The 19,238-nt window shown below is 66.6% G+C and overlaps 3 protein-coding genes across 6 annotated transcripts; 1 reads left to right on the top strand and 2 right to left on the bottom strand.

Annotated features, from left to right (window-relative positions):
- Positions 1-3,547: 3,547 nt before the first annotated feature.
- On the bottom strand, positions 3,548-5,564 carry MTFP1 (mitochondrial fission process 1). 2 transcript variants are annotated; one of them, XM_040607239.1, is made up of 4 exons: positions 5,460-5,564; positions 4,507-4,634; positions 4,199-4,431; positions 3,548-3,767 (listed from the first exon to the last, which is right to left on the bottom strand). In XM_040607239.1, exons 1-4 carry the CDS (start codon positions 5,509-5,511, stop codon positions 3,692-3,694), a joined length of 489 nt encoding a protein of 162 aa, XP_040463173.1. In that variant the 5' UTR covers positions 5,512-5,564; the 3' UTR covers positions 3,548-3,691. The 2 variants fall into 2 exon arrangements, with proteins under 2 accessions (XP_040463173.1, XP_040463183.1); XM_040607249.1 differs by having other exon boundaries at positions 4,199-4,362.
- Positions 5,565-6,197: 633 nt separating this feature from the next.
- SEC14L2 (SEC14 like lipid binding 2) lies at positions 6,198-10,873 on the bottom strand. Of its 3 annotated transcripts, none has more exons than XM_040607210.1 (12): positions 10,746-10,873; positions 9,207-9,282; positions 9,059-9,102; positions 8,811-8,870; positions 8,522-8,710; positions 7,957-8,052; positions 7,645-7,705; positions 7,485-7,568; positions 7,181-7,287; positions 6,961-7,100; positions 6,675-6,844; positions 6,203-6,575 (listed from the first exon to the last, which is right to left on the bottom strand). In XM_040607210.1, the coding sequence occupies exons 1-12, from the start codon at positions 10,797-10,799 to the stop codon at positions 6,424-6,426; spliced, it is 1,233 nt and encodes a 410-aa protein (XP_040463144.1). In that variant the 5' UTR covers positions 10,800-10,873; the 3' UTR covers positions 6,203-6,423. The 3 variants fall into 3 exon arrangements, with proteins under 3 accessions (XP_040463154.1, XP_040463144.1, XP_040463162.1); XM_040607228.1 differs by lacking the exon at positions 10,746-10,873 and adding an exon at positions 9,924-10,018 and having other exon boundaries at positions 6,205-6,575; XM_040607220.1 differs by lacking the exon at positions 6,675-6,844 and having other exon boundaries at positions 6,198-6,575.
- A 3,258-nt stretch (positions 10,874-14,131) lies between these two features.
- Positions 14,132-18,788, top strand: RNF215 (ring finger protein 215). The gene is made up of 10 exons (XM_040607196.1): positions 14,132-14,425; positions 15,306-15,434; positions 15,677-15,748; positions 15,826-15,911; positions 16,592-16,646; positions 16,982-17,086; positions 17,207-17,323; positions 17,399-17,536; positions 17,799-17,901; positions 18,037-18,788. The coding sequence occupies exons 1-10, from the start codon at positions 14,147-14,149 to the stop codon at positions 18,057-18,059; spliced, it is 1,107 nt and encodes a 368-aa protein (XP_040463130.1). The 5' UTR covers positions 14,132-14,146; the 3' UTR covers positions 18,060-18,788.
- The last annotated feature ends 450 nt before the right edge of the window (positions 18,789-19,238 follow it).

Genomic DNA, 19,238 nt, shown 5'->3' with positions numbered 1-19,238 from the left:
GATGTGTGGTTGGAGCCAAGGGGCTTGCCGGGGGCTCCTTGCACCCCCAGGTCTGCAGGGGCCTGGTTTGGGTGGGGGGACTAGAGCCACTGGTGGGGTATGTAGCTGCTGGCAATGGTGTCCCATCCCGTGAGCAGCTCCTGGTCTGGCCCCGGCCTGTCAGCTCCCAGGCATACCTGGTGCTGAGGGGGCTGGGGACACTTAACCTTGCATTTTGGAACACCCTTGTGGAACACCACTTCCTCCAGCACACACCACCACAGTGACTAAAGTGACCCTGTGCCAGGGCCTGGCCACCAAGACCAAGGGAGGTCCTGGCTGGGGGAGCTGGGGATCGAGGAGCACCCTGATGTGCCCAAACCCAGCTGAGCTCCTGAGTGCTCTCCCTGCCTTTGTGCTGCTGGCACCTGTCCTCCACCAGTCCCAAGGACACCTGAGGACTTGGATGTCCCCACTGTGTCTGAGATATGCTGTTGCGTGCTGAGCCCCACTGGCTAAACCCTCTCCTTGCTGCAGGGACCACCATGGCTCCAGATACTTCAGAGACCTTCAGTCACATGGTGATGGTTCCAGTGATGTCCTCAGGTGTGGGGACAAGGGCTGCAGCCCCAGTGCTTGCTGCTGCCACTGTGCCTGGTGGGGCTCATGCTTACGGCCGCTTGGAGGAGCCCACCATGAACTTCACCTTGAGGCTCCTGGATGGTGAGTGCCCTGGGTCTTGTGTTGGGTGCCACCTTTGGGGGATGAGACCACAGGATGGGTCTGGCCAAGACTACTGAGCTTGACCAGTGACACCCAGTACTTTCTCCTGGCTGGCCTCAGCACTGGGGCCCACCAGGAGAAGGTGGCCACCCCTGCAGGACCTCCCCTCCCAGTCTTGCAGAGGGTGCAGAGCTCTGAGTGGTGGTGCTTTGAGGTGTTCCCAATCCTGTGCTTGATTCCATGATCAGATTTTGGGGGTCAGCTGCCCTTTGTCATTCTAACAGGTGATGTGGTCCCTCTCTGCTCTGGGCTGGTGGTGGGGAACCAGGAAGGTGCTGTAGTTCTGGGGAGCAGGCAGGGAAGCCAGACTGGGGTGACAGAGCCAGGATGACTCTTGGCTTCCAGGGACGGGAGATGGGCTCTGAAATTGGGGAGCTGCAGGTGGGCACCTGCTTCACAGGGGTGAAGGTAAAACCACCTGTGAGTGGTGGTCTGGGATGTGTTGATGTCCCTGTCTGTGGTGGGACAGGCTTGGGGATGTCACATGGAACCAACCCTCCCTTCTCTTTCAGGGGACCCCAGTGCCGTGAAGAAGCCACTGGTGCTCAGCCCTGGCTCTGCCATCCACCTGGAGGCCAGGGTTGACTTCAGTCCGGGCATCTCTCTGAAGATCTATGTGGACCAGTGCTACGGAACCACCTCAGAGCAGCTGGGACGACCCAAAAGGGTCTTCGTGGTGGTGAACAGCCATGGGTCAGTGCCCATGGGGTGGGAGGTGGGGACTGCTTTCTCCAGGCACCCTGAGGTCCTGCAAGACCTCCTAATGGGGAGGGATGTTCAGGGCCTGGAGAAATTCTGGGAATGCTCCTGTGTTGCTCTCCTGCCTTAGGTGCCTGCACGGGCAAAAACTGGGGAGCATGTCTGTCCAGCACAGGAGAGGGGTGTCTGCTGTCCGTCTTGCCATCCTGGCCCCTGTGCTGGAGGATGAACTGGAGGAGGAGGAGGAGGTGAGGTTGGCGTGATGTCCTTGGTGGTGGGAGAGAGGCCCTATGGGGGATGACCTGGGGCTCCCACAGCACTGTCCCTCCTGGGGGCATCCTGCTCCCCACTGGGGTGGTCCAACAGGGCTGGGTGGGAGGAAAGCAGGGTCCCTGAAGAAGGGCGCAGCGGTGTCATGCCCTGCCTGGGGCTGGTGTCTTTGGCAGGTCTATGTGCACTGCCTGTTGACAGCGTGGGGCCCCACCAGTGCCCGAGGGCATGGCACTAGGTTCTGCTTCTACAGCCAAGCCACCGCCAGGTAGGCTCAGCCCTGGTGCAGGTTCCTGCTGGTGCCCTAGGGCGTGAGCACCCATGGGTGCTTTGGGATCAGAAGCCACTTGTCAAGGGAACCCATCCAGGGGGCCATGCCACCCTGCCACGGTCTGGGTGCCGCTGCTCCCATGACAGCCTGCTGGCATCACCACAGGTCCTGGCTCCCTCCTGCTGCAGATGAATTGGGCGGGGAGTAGGGTGGTGCTTGGTGTCACCAGGAGGACACTTCCTTTAGGGTGGCCAAGGTCCAGGCCAAGACCTGGAGGGACCTGCTGGCATGGGGGACATGGAGAGACCATGTGGGTCTTGCAGTTGGGGCTAGGGATGCCTAGACCCATCCCAGCTCTGTCCTCTCCTCCCAGCTGGTACAATGCAGAGGACACTTCCCAGAGCACCCTGTGCCACTGCTGTGATGCTGGCTGTCCCCCTGATGACAACTTCCCCGCAGAGCTGCCAGGTACTGGGGTGGGGATGTGGTGGCCCCTTGTGGGTTTGGGGTCTTGAGGGGGTGCAGGGGTGTGTGTGTACCTCCAGGGGCTGGGACAAGCTGTATTGGTCATCTCCTCCCACAGGGTTCCCAGGAGAGGGGATGCTCCACCGGGAGATGGTTGGACCATTGCTGGTGCAGAAGGAGAAGGTGCCCTGGTATGAAGGTGAGCAGACACCCCCAACCCTCTCCCCATGGCCCCAGATTCACCATCCCGGGTGCTGAAGCAACCTCTGAACCCGCCGGGGTATTTTTCCTCTCTTCCCAGCACCTTGCCGTACGATAAAGAGGTTCCTGCTGGCCGGGCTGGCCCTGGTGGGCAGCGCCCTTGTGGCAGCCACCCTGGTGGGGGTTCTGCTGGGGCTGGCTGTGGCCATGTGGCGCCTGGGCAGGCGCCAGTGGCCGAGGCGGCAGTGGCCGAGGCAACGATGTCCCTTCCAGGCTGAGCTGCAGAGCGTGGTGGGGGCCCTGGTCCCCAGAGAGACTGAGAAAGGGGGTGAGCTGGATCCGGAGTACCGCAGCCTGGCACAGAGCTCGGTGTGAGCCAGTGACCCTCCTCCTTCCCAATAAAAGGTGGTTTTCTTTACTCTAAAGCTTCTCCTGGTGGTACCACATGAATGCCACCACAGGCTGGGGCCATACCACCACTCCTGGAAGCCACATCTGGTACCAGGAGGTACCACCAGGCATGGTGGCATGGCCCCAGCCTGTGGTGCTGGGGCTGGGGGTGTCTTCTGGTTGGGGGAATTTGGGTTCCTGGAGGCACTACTGAAGATCTTGGACATGGTAGCAGCTCCTTGGGGACAGTCACCAGGATATCCCATGAGGCTGGGAGTGGCTGGGGAGGGGTTCCAGCTAGGCCTGGGGGTGCTGGTGGGGTGATCAGGGCTGCTCTGAGTCTGCAAGGACCACCCCCATCTCAGGGTGGAGATTACCTGGAGGTTGGGACCCAGCCAGACCCAAGTGTCCCCTCCAGGAGAGGACGCAGCAATGGGTCCCTGCTGGCTCTGGCATGGCTGCGGTACCCAAGCATCACCCAGCATGTGGTCAGGGTTGAAATGGTTTATTAGGACCAGCCATGGGACAGGGGGGGCAGCTCCCAGGCCATCGCTGGAGCAAGGGTTCACAGTAGATGGGTCACAGCACCCCAAGATCAGCAGTGTTGCCTCAGTTTCCCCAGACCAGGGGGGCTCAGTGTGGTGCCGGGGGCTCTCCTGGTGCCCCATAGAGCTTGCGGAGGCTGGAGTCCATCAGGAAATCCACAGTCCTGCAGCAAGAGAGAGGATCGGTGGGGTCCTGGGGGCTCCCTGGGGTATGGTTAATTGGCTAAGATGAGGAGGGGCTGGCTGGAGCTGTCCCCAGTCCCCTTGGGACCTGTCCCTAATGTCCCAGAGGCCCCAGCCCTCCCAAAACCAGGCTTAGCGCAGCCTCACCTCGCTAATCCCCTGCTCAGCGCCTGGCTCCCGCTAATCTCCATTCCCATGAGGCCATGACCTGGCTGGGCCCTGGCAAAGCCCCTTTGGTGCAGGGACCCCCTCCCCAGTCACCCCGTGCTTCCCCCAGCCCTAAGCCCATACTGGGAACAGCTCCCCTGTGAGGAGAAGCACTTCATCCCTCTGGCCTGGGGTGGGGGGATGCCCCGTGGGATGCAGGGATGGGGAGGTGGTACCCACGTGTCTCCAAGGGGGTGTCCCTTACCTGTCGATGGGGGTGATGATGAGGGGGATGGCGCCCAGCCCCAGGGCAGTGGTGGTCCACCGGCGCACAGGCAGTGGCCAGCGGGTGAGGGTGCCCAGCAGGGCCAGCGAGGCGGCGCAGAGGCGGTTGATGGTGAAGCCAGGGATGGCCACCGAGGCCAGGCTCTGCCAGACAAACGTGTCCACCACAGCCACCCCTACCCGCGTGGCCCGTGCGGGGTCCTGTGCATGTGCCTGGGGGTGATGGAGAGAGGTCAGTGGTGAGGACAGCAGCTTGGGGGTGGGGGCAGTGTAAGGGGTGACACTCACGGTGGCAGCTTTCTGGCCCTTGTCGATGGCATCAGCGGTCACATAGGCAGTGGCCACACCGTAGCTGGCCCACACCACCTGCAATGGCACCAGTGGGCGGAAGGACTCGCCCACCTCGTTGGCATAACCTGGGGGTTGGGGGGGTCAATGGGGCCAGAGACCGGCCGTGTCCCTGTGCTTCCCCACTGCGTGTCCCCATTCCCCCAGGAGGGCAGCAGGGGCATGGGGGTGTTCGGAGCAGTTGCATCACCTCGGGACAGCTAGGGTGACACGGCTGGCACTGGTGTCTGTGACTGGTACCCAGTGTCAGTGCCCAAGGACAGGTGTCAGTGTGTGGTACCACTGCTGCGTGTCAGTGCCGGGTACCCGGGGGGTGCCCACCGTCAGTACCCGGTGCCCGGTGTCAGTGTCTGGTGCCTGATACCCGGGGGGGGGTGCACAGTTCCCCGTGTCAGTGCCCGGTACTGGGGGGGATGCCCAGTGTCAGTGCCCGGTACCCGACGTAGCACCCGGTGCCTCGGGGAACGTCCGGTGCGGTTCCCGGTATCAGTGCCCGATACCCAGGGGGGTGCCCAGCGCCCGGAGAATTCCCAGTGCCCCGGGGGGTGCCCGGTGTCACTGCCCGATACCCAGGGGGGTGGCCAGTGCCCGGAGGGGTACCCGGTGTCACTGCCCGGTGCCCGGGGGGTGCCCGGTGTCACTGCCCGATACCCAGGGGGGTGGCCAGTGCCCGGAGGGGTACCCGGTGTCAGTGCCCGGTGCCCGTGGGATGCCCAGTGCCCCGGGGGGTGCCCGGTGTCACTGCCCGATACCCAGGGGGGTCGCCAGTGCCCGGAGGGGACGCCGGTGTCAGTGCCCGGGGGATGCCCAGTGCCCCGGGGGGGTGCCCGGTGTCACTGCCCGATACCCACGGGGGTGCCCGGTGTCACTGCCCGGTGCCCGGGGGTGCTCACCCAGGTAGCGGACCCACGTGTCCCGGTAGCGGTCAGGCTCCGCCGCCCCCATGGCGCCCTCCCGCCGCACGCCCCGCCCCTCCCCGCCCGCGTCACCAGTCCCCGCCCCCCCCCGGCGCGGCGAGACGGCGACAAGGGCGGGGCCGGGCGGCGCTGCGTCACCGTGGTCACGTGGCGGGATGTGGGGCCGAGGCGGGGCCAGCGGGGGCTTGAGGTGTGGCTAATGGGGATGGACCAGCCCGTGCGGCTGGGGGGAGTAGGGGCAGGTCTATGGGGGGAGCAGCAGGGCCGGCTGGGGGGCTGGGGGGGGGGGGGGGCGGGCAGCAGGGGCCGGCGGGGGGGTCGGTAGGGCCGACTATGGCGTGGGGGGCAGCAGAGGCCGGCTGGGGGGGTCAGTAGGGCTGGCTGTGGGGTGGGGGGCAGCAGGGGCCGGCTGGGGGGGTCAGTAGGGCTGGCTGTGGGGTGGGGGGCAGCAGAGGCCGGCTGGGGGGGTCAGTAGGGCTGGCTGTGGGGTGGGGGGCAGCAGGGGCCGGCTGGGGGGGTCAGTAGGGCTGGCTGTGGGGTGGGGGGCAGCAGGGGCCGGCTGGGGGGGTCAGTAGGGCTGGCTGTGGGGTGGGGGGCAGCAGGGGCCGGCTGGGGGGGTCAGTAGGGCTGGCTGTGGGGTGGGGGGCAGCAGGGGCCGGCTGGGGAACAAAAACCAGAGGAGACCCAGCTGAGTCCATCCCTTTACTCCCCCCACCCCACGCAGCAGCAGCTGGGCACAGGACCCACATAAGGCACGGGGCGGGGGGTGGGGGGGGATGACACCCCACATGTGCTCTGTCCCCCTCCGGCCCCGCTCACCCCCCGCCCCAGTCCGTGTGCTTGGGGGGGGCTCAGCCCCTTCCCCACCCTCCCAGCTGCCGTGCTGGGGCAGGGGGTCACTGGCCCATCCTGGGGGCACAGAGCGGTGGGGGGGGCGTCGCTAGGGGCTGTGGCTGAGCCCCACCTCGCTGAGCTTGTCCCCCAGCTGCTGGATCTGCTGGGCGGAGGTGGTGTCGGGCAGCAGCACCTCCACGCTGTAGCTCACCTTCTTGGCGTGGAGGTAGCTGTAGGTGTTGTCGAAGCGCAGGACATCTGCGGGGAGGAAGGGGGGTGTCAGGGGCGTGGGGAGCAGCCGGGGGGCCATGTGTGTGTCCCCAGCCCCATGCCCCCCCGTGCAGGGGGTGTGCTCACAGATGCCAGGCGTGGAGCAGGTGAGGGAGCCGTCCTCAGGCACCATGTGGGCGTTGTAGCGCTGGTTGGGGTACACCTCGGTCATGTCGCCTGCCCGCTGCCGCTCCCCGACCTTGGTCTTCAGGTACACCCCGAACCCCACGTCGGCTCCCTCCGACCTGAACTGCCACCTGCACCAGGAGAGCTGTCAGGCTCCCGCGGTGGCGTGGGGGACACCCACCGTTGTATCACAGCTCTCTCTTCCCCGTGGCGTGGAGCCCCCTCCCCACCTGAGCCCCCTCCTCACCTGAGGACGCAGCCGGGGAAGAGGATCTCGTACTCGACCTGGTGGGATGAGCCGCGGCTGACCACCACGGTGTGCTCGTACTGCTGCGCCAGCTGGTCCCGCACGTAGTAGTGCTGGGGCACGTCCCCCCCGTAGTTGATCTGGAAGGGGATGGAGATGGATGTAGGGATGGGGGGACCACCCCTGCAACCCTGAGGAGCTCGGGGAAGGGGGCTTCTACCTTGCTTGGGCACTTGGGGTCCCCGTCGGGGTCTGTCAGAGTACCCCCGTATTCCACCGGGATCTGCCCGGGGTCAATGTATTTCTGCAGGATCTCCTTCCAGTTGGCTGGTGAGGTGGAGGACGGCGGGGTTTAGGGGGGCTGTGAGCCCTGCAGCGAGCCCTGGCCCAGCCAGGGACCACCCCCCAGGGCTGAGGTTTCACCCCTGGGTGGGATGAAAGCAGAAGGGGACACGGCACCCCGTTTTTGGCTTCCACCGCACCCCTCCAGCTGGGGAGACCCTGGGGAGGGGGTCAGGACTCACATCCCAGGACCACGACCTTCTTGCGAGTGTCCTCACTCAGGAAGTGCTTGACGAGGTTGTAGGCAACGGGGAAGATCTTGGGGGCTGGGGGAAGATGGGGGGTGTTAGGGTAGGGGTCAGCACCCAGCCAGGGGGAGTGGGACCCTGGGGCCAGACTCACCCTTCACAATAAACAGGCGCTTCAGGGACTCGGGGTAGTTCTCCTCGAACATGGACAGGAGCTGCAGGATGGGGAGAGCTTCGGGTCATCCCTGTGCCCCATGCACCCACCAAGGCACAGGGGGGAGCGCAGCAGGGTGCAGGCTGGGACCCCCACCCCAAAGCGCTGGAGGGGTGTGGGACACCGGCAGGGACCTGCCCCACATCATCTCTCGGGGCACGAGCTGGCCCACATCCCTGCATCCCTGCTGCAGCCTGGGGACAGCAGTGGCCCCCAGCGGGGGAAGGGGGGGGCGGGCAGGGAGCCCCTCACCTCCCCGTACGTGTCCACAGCTGGCTTCCAGAGGTGCTTCAGGCCCAGGCCCTCACAGTCATAGACCATCATCACCATCTCGATCTTCTTGCCCAGCTGGGACAGGAGGACAAGGGGGCTCAGCTGGCATCCACCCCCTGCAGGGACTGGTCCCCCCCCCCGGGCCAGAGCTCCCTCCCAAGTGCTGGTGTGGGGAGAAGGGGCATTGTGGGCTGGTGTGGGTGCTGGGATGGGGACACGGGCTGGTGGGGATGGACAGGACATGGACTTGTGGGGCTGGCAGGGACACGGGCTAGTGGGGATGGACTGGATGTGGACCTACAGGGCTGGGTAGAACATCGGGTTGTGGGGATGGGCAAGGTGTGGACTTAATGGGACTGGCAGGGACATGGACCCATGGGGCTGGGGAGGGCACTGGCTGGTGGGGATGGACCAGACATGGATTTATGGGGCTGGCAGGGACATGGGCCTGGGGGGCTGGTGGGGACGTGTTGGTGGGGACGATGGGGAGCTGGGCTGGTGGGGACGGATGAGAGTGGGGCTGGTGGGGCAGGCAGGTGCCCACCTTCTGGCTCTGCTGCTCACACTCCTGCCGCAGCACCTCGCAGTCACGGAACTTGTTCTTGAGCAGGTCCTGCTTGGAGGCGGAGAAGAGCAGCCCTTTGGCATCCAGCGGCCCGATGATCTCGTACCAGATGGGGCAGCCCTCCCGGTCATAGCCACACATTCCCCCTGACATGTACTTCTTGATCACCTGCGGGAGACAGCAAGGGGCTCAGGGGGACCGTGCACCCTCCCAGGGAAGGGGACAGTCCCCCTCCATGGACTCCCACCCCGGGGCTGGGGACACCCACCTCGGGAGCCTCCCAGGCGATGATGTTGTCGGCGTCCATGTGTTTGCGGACCTCGACATGCTGCAGTGGGGGGCAGAGCAAGCTGGGGTGAGGGGATTTGGGGACCCCCCATCCCATGGGATGAGAGACACCCCATGGGAGGGTCACCCTTGTTGGGAGAGGCTGGTGGCCCATGGCGCACTGTCCCATCCCAGGTGACAATGGTGGTATGGCAAGGTCCCCCCCAAAAAGCGGGGTGCCCCTCTCACCTTGCGGAGCATCGCCTCTGACTTGGGCAGGTCGAAGCAACGCGCTGCAAGACAGCAGAAAGCTCAGTGCCACTGCTGATGTCCCCAGCCCCACAGCCCCCCATGGGGTCTTCCAGCCCCCACCACGTGCCCCCCACCCTGGGGTTACCTCGGAGCCATTTCAGGAGGAAATAGTCATCCTGGGAGGGCAGGGAGGGCAGCACGTCCTTCAGGTTCTCCCGAAACTGTGGGGAGAAGAGGGATCATTGGTGGACGGGTCCCTGCTCCCACCCCGAAAGCTCCAGGGCTTCATGTTTGTGTACCCCTCCCCCTCAAAAAAAGCCCCATCCAGGACTGGGACTGTCCCAGGAGAGAAGGGGCACCCCGTGCCCCGTCCCTGCCACCAGGTGCAGCCACAGTGAGTGGCCATCTCCGCTTTCCTCCCTGGCAGGGGACTGTCCCCAGGCCAGCCACTGAGCACCGCCTGTCCCCAAGCCGATCCTCTTGCTAAAGGTGTGAGTGGGGGCTGCCCCCGGCGAGGGTCCCACCAGCCACCCTTGTCCCGCAGGTGGACCAACCCTCTCCTCTGCCATCACCCGTGGCATCCTTCGGGGCTGAGCCAGTCACTGGTCGGTCACTGCCTGTCCCCCTGCTCTGGTGACATCCCAGTGGTTCACAGCCCCCCTGGGTGGCCCGGAGCAGGCAGGAGGGTGCAGAACTGGGGGAGTGTGGGGGTGCCGGGGCACCCTTGGCACGTGGCCCTGCTCACCCCAGCAAAGCCCCAGTCCAAATCTCCGTACCAGTCCAGGACCTCGCCTTAATGAGGCTGATTAGATTATCTCCCGCTGAATTTAGGTGTAATTAAACCCGGGATTAGCTTCTTCACCCTGAGAAAAACAAGGTGCCGGCGGACGGGTTTCGCAGCTCGCCTTTCTCGCCCACCCGTTGCCGCCTTGGCACCGGGACAGTTTCGGCTCCGCACCCTGTGCCTGCTCCCGGTGCCAGGACCCCAGCGGGGTCATCGCCCATGTTTTGGCTCCGCACCCTGCGCCTGCTCCCGGTGCTGGGACCCCAGCGAGGTCATCACCCACGTTTCGGCTCCGTGCCCTGCGCCTGCTCCCGGTGCCCGGTGCCAGTGGGGTCATCGACCGCGGCTGGAGTTTGGCTGGGCTGGACGGGCACCCATCAGATAACGCGGCCGGCTGCCCTCGTGGTGGGGTGCGGGGATGCGGGTGGGGCCTGGCACCTGGCGAGGTGCCGGCGAAGGCGTCGGAGGTGGCCTTGGGTGGCACAGCCACCCTGGTGGGTGACCGACCACCACCGGTTCGGCCGGGCACTCCCAGCCCCGGGAGCCCTGCCCGCCGTTTCCCACCCGTCGGTGGGACCAGCGGGGAAGATGGGAGAGGGATGGGGGAGCTCGCCGGTGCCCGGTCCCGGGGGGATGCCAGCGGGATGGCCCAGCCGGTGAGACCCCCAGGGCCCACCCAGGCCGGTCGTTCCCCAGCGGGCAGCGCCGCCGGGGGGGGGCTCACCGGTGAGACCCCCAGGGACTCCCCGTGGGCGCTGCGGGGCAGGCGCCGGCGGCGGCGGGCGGGGGCGGCCCGGGCGGGGGGCGATGCCCGGTGCCGCGCAGGCAGCGGATGGCGGAGCGTGTCGGGGCGGCTCCGCCCGCCCCCCCCGGCATCCTCGGCTGCCGGTACCGGCTCACCTGGGCCAGCGCCTCCGCCTGCCGCGGGCTGAGGTCCCCGACGCGGCCGCTCATGGTGCCGCGGCCCCGGGCGGGGATGGCCGCCTCTGCCGGGCGGCCCGGGCGGCGGCAGGTTGCGGAGGCCCCGCAGCGCCGCCCCCGGCCCGCCCCGGCCCGCCCCGGCCCGCCCCGGCCGGCCTTGGACCCTGCCCGCCGCCCCCTGCCCGCCCGGTCAGCGCCCGCCGCCGCCCCGGAGCAGGGCGGGGCGTGGGGGCGGGGCTGTGGGGGCGTGGGGGGTACGGGGGCTATAGGGGGTACGGGGGCTATAGGGGGTATGGGGGGTATAGGGGGTATGGTGGGGTGGGGGCCATGGGGGCTATAGAGGCCATGGGGGCTATAGGGGGTATGGCAGGTATGGGTGCACGGGGTTATGGGGGCTATAGGGGTCATGGGGTGTATGGGGGTCTGGGGGCTGTAGAGGGTATGCGAGGTATGGGTGCATGGGGGCTCTACGGGGTATGGGAGCATGGGGGGTATGGGAGGTCTGCAGGGCTGGGGGATGTGGGGGCTATAAAGGCTATGGGGGCTATACAGGGTATGGGAGGTACGGGGCATGGGGGTATGGGGCATGGGGGTATGGGGACATGGGGACATGGGGAGGCTATGGGGGGCTATAGAGGCTCTGGGGCTTATATGAAGTATGGGACGTATGGGTGCATGGGGGTATGGGGTCTATGGGGGGTACGGGGGCTATAAGGGGGTACAGGAGGTATGGAGGCATGGAGGGTATGGAAGGTATGGTGGGGTGGGGGGTCTGGGGGCTATGGGGGCATGGTGGGTATGGGGGCTATAAAGACTATGGGGGCTATATAGGGTATGCAAGGTATGGGTGTGTGGGGGGGTATGGGGGCTATAGGGGTCATGGGGCATATGGGGAACATGGGGGCTAGGGGGGTACAGGGGGTATGTGGACTATAGGGGGTATGGGAGCACAGGGGGACTTGGGAAGTATGGGGGGCATGGGAGGTCTGGGGGGATATGGGGACATGGAGGGGCCGGGGGATTATGGGGGGTATGGGGAGCACGGGAGGGTATGGGGGGTATGGAGGGACGTGATGGGGTATGGGAGGGTACGGGGAGGTATGGATCATGTGGGGGACATGGCAGGGTGTGGGGCTATGGGGGTATGGGAGGACACGGGGGGTAGGGGGGCCATGGGGTGCGGGTGGTAAGTGGGCAGATAGCAGGGAGAGGGACAGTGACAGGAATGGGAGATGGGAACAGGTGTGGGAATGGGGATGGAAGGTGGGGCAGGGCAGAGGACAGAGGTGGGGACAGGGTGACAGCTCAGACACAGGGGCTGGCGCACGGGTGAGGCACTGGGGAGAGGGGACAGGGACAGGGCAGAGGCACCATGGCTACTGGGCTCCCCCTCCTGCTGCCACCTCATGTACGGTAGCCCTGGCTCCCCAGGGAAGGGGACCTTCCCGAGAGGGGGACCCCAGCTGGGGAGGGGGCCTGGCCAGGAGAAGGGGTCCCGGCCAGGAGAAGGGGTCCCTGCAGGGGTCCCACAGCCCCAGCCCTGGTGGGGTTCTGAGCAGGGGAAGGTTCTCCCATCCCTACTGTCCCCTCACAGGAGTGTCATGTGTGTCCTGTGGGGTTGTGCACATCCCGTGGAGCCACATGTCCCCCATGGATGTCCCATGGAGCTGTACACATCCCATGGAGACATCCATGTCCTATGGACCTATGGACGTCCCATGGAACCATACATGTCCCTTGGAGCTGTGGGTGTCCCATGGAGCTGTGGCTGTCCCATGGACCCACAGATGTCCCATGGAGCTCTGATGTCCCACAGAGCCGTTTGTATCCCATGGACCTATGGATGGCCCAAGGAGCCACACACATTCCATGGAGCCATATGTGTCCCTTGGAGCTGTGGCTGTCCCATGGAGCTGTGCGTGTCCCATGGACCCCTGGATGTCTCATGGAGCCATCCACGTCCCATGGATGGGTGTCCCATGGAGCCATATGTGTCCCTTGGAGCTGTGGATGTCTCGTGAAGCCATCTATATCCCACAAACCTATGGATGCTCCACAGAGCCATTTGCACCCCATGTGTGTCCCACAATGCTGGTCCCACACTTGTGTGTCCCCCTGCGGGGCAGTGCTCAGGGCAGGAGCCCCCCCACGCTCCCATTTTGGGCTCCTCTATGGAAGCCGCACAGGAACCCGGATGGGTGACCGACCACCTTCCACCGCGTGGCTCCGGAGCTGGATGGGATTCCAGGCTGTTGTTACACGGGGATGTTTTGCCGTGCGGTTAAACCGGCTCCGGTTGCCGACTGTGGGTGGAGGGGCCCTGCCCGCCCTGAGATTAAACCCCCGCAATTGCAACAGGGCTGGGGACAGGGGGGACACCAGGGTCACACCCAGACCTGTCCCGTGGGCATCCAGTGGCTGTGGGAGCTGGGATGCCATGGCACTGAGTCCCCATCCCCGGCGTGGCCCCTGCCAAAAGCAGGTCAGCGCCGGGACCTGTGCGACGGCTAATCCTCCCGGCAAATCCCCACGCTGGCACGTGCCAGGCACACGTGGCTGGAGCAGGACCGGGATGGTGGCACCGTCAGGGCTGCCTGGCACGTGCCAGGATGGGGATGGTTGGGTGGGGGGTGGTTGAGATTTTGGGGTACTGGGGTGTTGACATGTGCCCGTGTCACCTAGGCGTGTGCCCACGCATGTGCCGTGGCGGCTGTGACCGTGGGGTGCAGGGATGGGGTGCCCATGTGTGCAGGGCTGTGCGTGTCCCTGTGCACCCGTGGCTGTGCCCCTGAGGGCACGCGTGTCCCCGTGGCACCCACGTGTGCCCCTGCACCCGCAGGGAAGCAGGGCCATGGGGGGTAGTGTCCCTATGCCAGTCCCTGTCCCAGTGCTGGTCCCTGTCCCTCTGCCACCCCTTGGCCTTGGCTCGGCCCTGGCTGCCACTTTCTGTCCCTGTCCCTCTCCTGGTCCTGGTCCCAGTCCCTGTCCTGGTCCCGGCCCTTGTCCCTAGCTCGGCCCTGGGTGCTGCTCTCTCTCTGTCCCTGTCCCCACTCTCGCTCCCAGTGCCGGTGCCAGTCCCTGTCCTGGTCCCCATCCCCGTCCTCACCCCTGTCTCCGCCCCAGGTGCCGGTCCCTGTCCCCGTGCCAGTCCCCATCCCCGTCCCTGCTCCTGGCCCTGCTCCCGGTGCCAGTCCCTGTCCCCGTCCCCGCCCCTGGCCCCGCTCCCGGTGCCGGTCCCTGCCCCGGTGCCCATCCTCGTCCCGCCGCCGCCGCCCGCGCTGGCGCCGCGGGCTCTCTTGCGCCCTCTGGCGGCGGCCGGCGGTGCGGCGGGTCCTCCGCGCCGGCAGGGGGCGCGGCGGTGCGGTGCGGGCGGCGCGGCGATGGCGGCGCTGCGGGCTGCGCTGCTGGCGCCGCTGCTGGCGCTCTGCCGGGCCGGGCCGGGGTCGACGCCCGCCGCCCGCGTCGAGGTGGCGGTGTCCGGGCCCGGGCCGGGGGCAGGGGCCGGGAGCGGGGCGGCGAGTGGGGCCGGGGCGGCCGCAGGGGCCGGCGGCTCCTACACGCTGCGCGGGGCCGTGCTGGGCGCGGGGGGCGGCCGGGCCGGGCCGGGCCGGGGGGTCCCGCGGGGCGGGGAGGAGGAGATCCGCGGCCGCCTGCTGCTGGTGAGCGCCGGCCCGCGGCACCGGGGGCTGGGGGCTCGGGGGGGCGCTGGGGAGGGCAGCGGGTGCTGGGAGGCACTGGGGAGGGGGCAGTGGGCGCTGGGAAGCACTGGGGAGGGGGCAGTGGGCGCTGGGAGGCACTGGGGAGGGGGCCGTGGGCGCTGGGAGGCGCTGGGGAGGGGGGCAGAGGGTACTGGGGGGCACAGGGAAAGGGGCAGTGGGTGCTGGGAGGCGCTGGGAAAGGGGCAGTGGGCGCTGGGAAGCGCTGGGGAGGGGGCAGTGGGCGCTGGGAAGCGCTGGGGAGGGGGCAGTGGGCGCTGGGAGGCACTGGGGAGGGGGCAATGGGCGCTGGGAGGCACTGGGGAGGGGGCCGTGGGCGCTGGGAGGCGCTGGGGAGGGGGGCAGAGGGTACTGGGGGGCACAGGGGAGGGGGCAGTGGGTGCTGGGAGGCGCTGGGAAAGGGGCAGTGGGCGCTGGGAAGCGCTGGGGAGGGGGCAGTGGGCGCTGGGAGGCGCTGGGGAGGGGGCCGTGGGTGCTGGGAGGCACTGGGGAGGGGGCAGAGGGTACTGGGGGGCACAGGGGAGGGGGCAGTGGGTGCTGGGGGGCCAGCGGGTGCTGGGAGGCATTGGGGAGGGACAGCCGGCACTGGGGGGTACAGGCTGGGGGCAGCACAGGGGGAGCCACCAACAGAGCGGGGGTGCAGGCAGGGGTGGAGGTGCAGCGGCCAGGTCCTGTCCCCTGTGCCACCCTGGCTGCTGTCCCCATCCCTGTGCCGTGCCCAGCTCCCTGGGGCACTGGGGACGTGGGGTGTTTTTGGGGGTGCCCTGAGCCTCGAGGTGTCCATACCAGCTCTCACCCCCACTGGTGCCGCCGTGCCCCCCAGGTGGGACACACGGAGCCGGAGCTGGGCGCTGCCGACAGCTGGATCGGTGTGGTGCCCGTGGGCGAGGAGCCAGCCGAGGTGCCGCGGGGTGCCAAGGAGGAGTCCTTCACCGCTGCCGTCGTCAGCAAGGTGCCCGTCTGCTCCTGGCACAGGGCACCTGTGGGGTGTCTCCTTGCCAGATGTGGGGGCTCCTGGCCTGTGCTTGGTGGTAGGGGGGGGTCTGTGACGGGGCTCCCGGGCAGTGCCAGCGCCCCTTGGGTCCCTTGCGATACTCCAGCCAGAGCAAAGAGGCACCGCGTCCTGCCTGTTCCCTGCAGTGGGACGGGAGCTGGGCTGTGCAGTGCCCTGAGCTGTGCCCTCTGTCTCCACAGATGAAGCGAGCGCTGGTGCTGGGGGCGTCAGCCCTGCTTATCCTGGCTCTGAACCAGAATGCCATTCGGGAGGTAGGAGAGTCCCGGCAGCGGGTCCCCGAGCTGGTCTTGGGCCCTGCTGATGGCTGTTGCTTTCCTTTCTGGTGCAGCTGGATGTTTCCCAGCTTCTTGCCAAGCCTGTGATCGTGATCCAGTCCTCGGACAACGTCACCAAGCTGTTGGGAGCGCTGCTGCGGTAGGGGCTGGGGCAGCGGGGAGGGGGGGATCGGGCACGAGCCATCTCTCTGCACCTGGTTGCCTGCCTGGCTGTGACAGCCGGGGGCTGCCCTGGGGTGGTCCCTCACACAGCGCGTCACATGTGCCGGGCTGGTGTCGAGCTTGCGCTGTGCAGAGGCCGGCTGGGGCTGAGACTTGTTTCCCAGGAGGGTTTGAATCAGATCCAGCCCTTCCTCGGGGCTTGAGCCCTTCCACGCGTCCCCACGTGGCAGCTGGGACTGACAGTGGTCTTGGCCAAGGTCTTTAGGACTCTCAGTACAAATCAGCCAGACCAGCTGGTTATCAGCATCCCCACTGCCTTTGTTGGGGTTTATTCCTACCACCTACAGTGACAGGACCCCCTTGGTCCTTCTTACGCATGGTAAATCAGTGCTGCTGCTGTGGTGTCACAGATGGGGAAACTGAGGCACGGTGCTGGGAGGAAGAGACCTGTGCAGGGTTGCTCAGGGGGCCTGGCCATGGCTGGGGAGCGGGGGTCTTGCTGTCACCTCCCCTGTGTGTTCCTCTGTCCCTAGTGACCCTCCCTTGCCTACAGCTCAGCAGGGGCTTCCTGGCCCTGTGGAGAAGGGGGTGCTCCCTGGCATTGGGGTGCTGTGGGCCCATGGGATTGACGCTTCTCTTGCTTTTTGTTTGCAACAGGGGGCTCCAGGCTACAGCGAAGATCACGTACCAGGCAGTGCTACTGGAGAACCTGGTATGTAGGCCTTCCTTCCTCCTCCTCCTCCTCCTCCTCCTCCTCCTCTCTTTCCTGGTGGGAGGGCATGGGCATGGCTGTGCGCAGCCAGACTTCCCAGACCGATGGGGAAGCTGAGCTGCAGGGAGCAGGAGCCAGATCCACGAAAGCTCTTGAAGCTGCCGGTTCCTCGGTTCCCCCAGAGAGTCGCTCCGTGGGAGCGGGGCAGCTGGCAGCCACCAGCAGTTCCTCCTGCCCTTGACCCGTGTGGTTCACCCAGCGTGGCAGGCCCCCCCAGGCTGGAGCAGTGCTGCGAGCCAGCGCGGCCACCAGCAATGCTGTCTCCTGCCTTGCAGGGAGTGACGCTCACCCTCTGGTCGACCTGCGGCCTCTCCCGAGGGGGGCTCTACGGGGAGTGGCAGGGGGTCATCTGCACGGGGGAGAACAGCTCGCAGGTCCAGGTACGCGCGTGAGGGAGGGCCCTTGGCGTGGGGGCAACGGTGGTGGCGGGGCTGGGAGCAGAGGGCTCTGCTTCGCCCCCCACCCCAGTCACTGGCTGCCCGCCGGCGCTGTTCCTGCAGAAGTACCTCCAGCAGCTGTGGAACACCATCCTGCTGATTGCCCTGCTCCTCTGCACCGGGGTGATCGTGCAGGCTCAGCGGCAGTCACGGCAAGACCTGTCGGAGCAGGATGCTGAGGTGGGAACATCTCCACTCTGCCTCTCGCTGGGGAGACTGGCAGCCGGGGTCTGACCTTCTGCTCTGCTTCTGTAGCTGGACCTGAAGCAGCACATTCGGCAGCGACTGTTGGCACTGAAAACCCGGCGGTACCATCCCGGCAAAGCACTTCGGAGCCGGGCCTGTGAGATTGATAGCTGTGCTGTCTGCTTGGACCAGTTCCACAAGAGCCAGGTAGGGACTGTGGGGGACTGGTGCTGTGCTGGGAGACCTGGAGCCTGCCCTGGTCACTGCCTGAGGCCACCATACTCATGCCATCCCTTTGGAGCCCAGGGCCGAGCCTCCCCTCGCTCACCGGGGCTGGGGTGTCCCTGCCAGGTGGCTGCATGGCACAGGATTGTCCCCTTCCCTGGGGCAGGGCTGCAGCCCAGCCGCTGCGGTGATGGTACCCCTGCCTGGCTCCACTCATTTCTGCCATCTGCTTCCCTCCCTGCAGTGGCTGCGGGTGCTGCCCTGCTCCCATGAGTTTCATCGGGACTGCGTGGACCCCTGGCTCCTGCTGCAGCAGACCTGCCCGCTCTGCAAGCGCAACATCCTGGGTAAGAGCCACACTGGTGCCCAGCTGTGCCCTCCACAGCGACCAGGGAGTGCATGGGGGCTGGGGTGGGGGCTGAGGAGGAGTTGGAACCCCCCAGGCTCCCTGTGTGATGGCCCTCCATCCTCCTTCCTTGCAGGGAACTGCTGCACAGAGAGCTAGCTGGCCCGACAGATGCACTCCAGGGACAGACCCATCGCTGCTCCGGGGAGAGGGAGGGGGGCAGGGGGTGCTCAACGAGCTGCACTTGCTGCCAGAGTGGGGTCGGTGTGGCTGTGCCCGTTGCAGTGCCCGGCCGTTCAGAGAATGAAAGATCTCGGGGCAATCCCTGCTGGGCACGAGTAGAGGGTGGGGGGACACACCAGATGGCCAGTACCGGGGTCTGGGGGAGCGGGTGCAGGGAAAGGAAGCTGCAGGGGCACCCATGGGTGTAACAGGGTGGGGACATGGAGACTGGAGGCAGGGAGAGCCCTGGCCTGGCTGCTCCCTTTCCCTGCTCGTAGTAATTTTTTCTAAGTCTTTTTTCTTTTTTATTTCTATTTTCCCATGGCCGTGGCAGGGTGGGCAGAGCCCAGGCGGGAGCCATGCTGTGCCCGAGCCTGACGGGGGGCCTGGCTGTGGCGGGAGCCCCTCCGCACCATGGGGACGTCGCGGGTAGATCTGCCAGGGCTGGGGGGCTGCAGCTGGCAGGGCTGCTGGGCGACCCGCCACCTCGCTGCGGGAGGGCAGGGCAGCTGAACGCTTTATTTAACTTATTAGAAAGGCCGGCAGGAACCAGCTGCAGAGACCAAACACGGGGCTTGTTTGACTGAACACTGGCGTGCCGTGTGCCCTGACCGGCTCCTGTTCCATGCAGCGCGGCACGTGTGTCTATTAAATACAGAGCAAGGACAGGCTGCCGTGTCTTGTGTTGGGGGGACACGGCTCCCGCTGCCCTCTGAGGCTGGCAGCGTCGCTGGGGAGTTGAGGGCCAGCCTGGGTGGGCAGCTCAGTGGTCCCTGGCTCCTCTGGGCACTCGTGGCCGCTGGCAGTGCAGGGCGAGCAGTTTTCACAGGCTGTGCCAGCGCCAGCAAGCTAAGGGCAGCTCGGACTCCTCATCCCCAGCCCAGCTCTGCCTTCCTCTTCAAAGCAGCTTGGCCACATCCCAGTCACCTCTTGGGAACGGCTCCTGGCACGAGCTAAGTGCTGCTGCAGCCAGGCAGGAAAGCATGCTCAGAGCCACGCTGGGGACTCCAGCAGCAGCTAAGCTGTGGGCGACTGAGCTCCAGTGCCCAGGAACAGCCCTGGCCCCGCGCAGCTGAACTCCGCGGGGGCAGCTTCGCACACCCAGGGAGCATCTCC

The sequence above is a fragment of the Falco naumanni genome, chromosome 1 (assembly GCF_017639655.2).
Source record: "Falco naumanni isolate bFalNau1 chromosome 1, bFalNau1.pat, whole genome shotgun sequence".
Taxonomy (NCBI): Eukaryota; Metazoa; Chordata; class Aves; order Falconiformes; family Falconidae; genus Falco; species Falco naumanni.
Note: the sequence above shows the minus strand (reverse complement) of the source record. Positions and strands in the feature narration are given on the sequence as shown.

Bases quoted from the DNA above. Each gene is read 5' to 3' on its own strand.
- MTFP1 (XM_040607239.1), bottom strand. From the start codon at position 5,511: ATGGGGGCGGCGGAGCCTGACCGCTACCGGGACACGTGGGTCCGCTAC. The intron at 4,432-4,506 runs GTGAGTGTCACC...CATCACCCCCAG, and splicing joins AGGGCCAGAAAGCTGCCACC to GCACATGCACAGGACCCCGC. The intron at 3,768-4,198 runs GTAAGGGACACC...CTCTTGCTGCAG, and splicing joins ATCATCACCCCCATCGACAG to GACTGTGGATTTCCTGATGG.
- SEC14L2 (XM_040607210.1), bottom strand. From the start codon at position 10,799: ATGAGCGGCCGCGTCGGGGACCTCAGCCCGCGGCAGGCGGAGGCGCTG. The intron at 8,871-9,058 runs GTGAGAGGGGCA...CCCCCACTGCAG, and splicing joins CAGAGGCGATGCTCCGCAAG to CATGTCGAGGTCCGCAAACA. The intron at 8,711-8,810 runs GTGGGTGTCCCC...TGTCTCCCGCAG, and splicing joins TCGCCTGGGAGGCTCCCGAG to GTGATCAAGAAGTACATGTC.
- RNF215 (XM_040607196.1), top strand. From the start codon at position 14,147: ATGGCGGCGCTGCGGGCTGCGCTGCTGGCGCCGCTGCTGGCGCTCTGC. The intron at 15,435-15,676 runs GTGCCCGTCTGC...CTGTCTCCACAG, and splicing joins CCGCTGCCGTCGTCAGCAAG to ATGAAGCGAGCGCTGGTGCT. The intron at 17,537-17,798 runs GTAGGGACTGTG...CCCTCCCTGCAG, and splicing joins ACCAGTTCCACAAGAGCCAG to TGGCTGCGGGTGCTGCCCTG.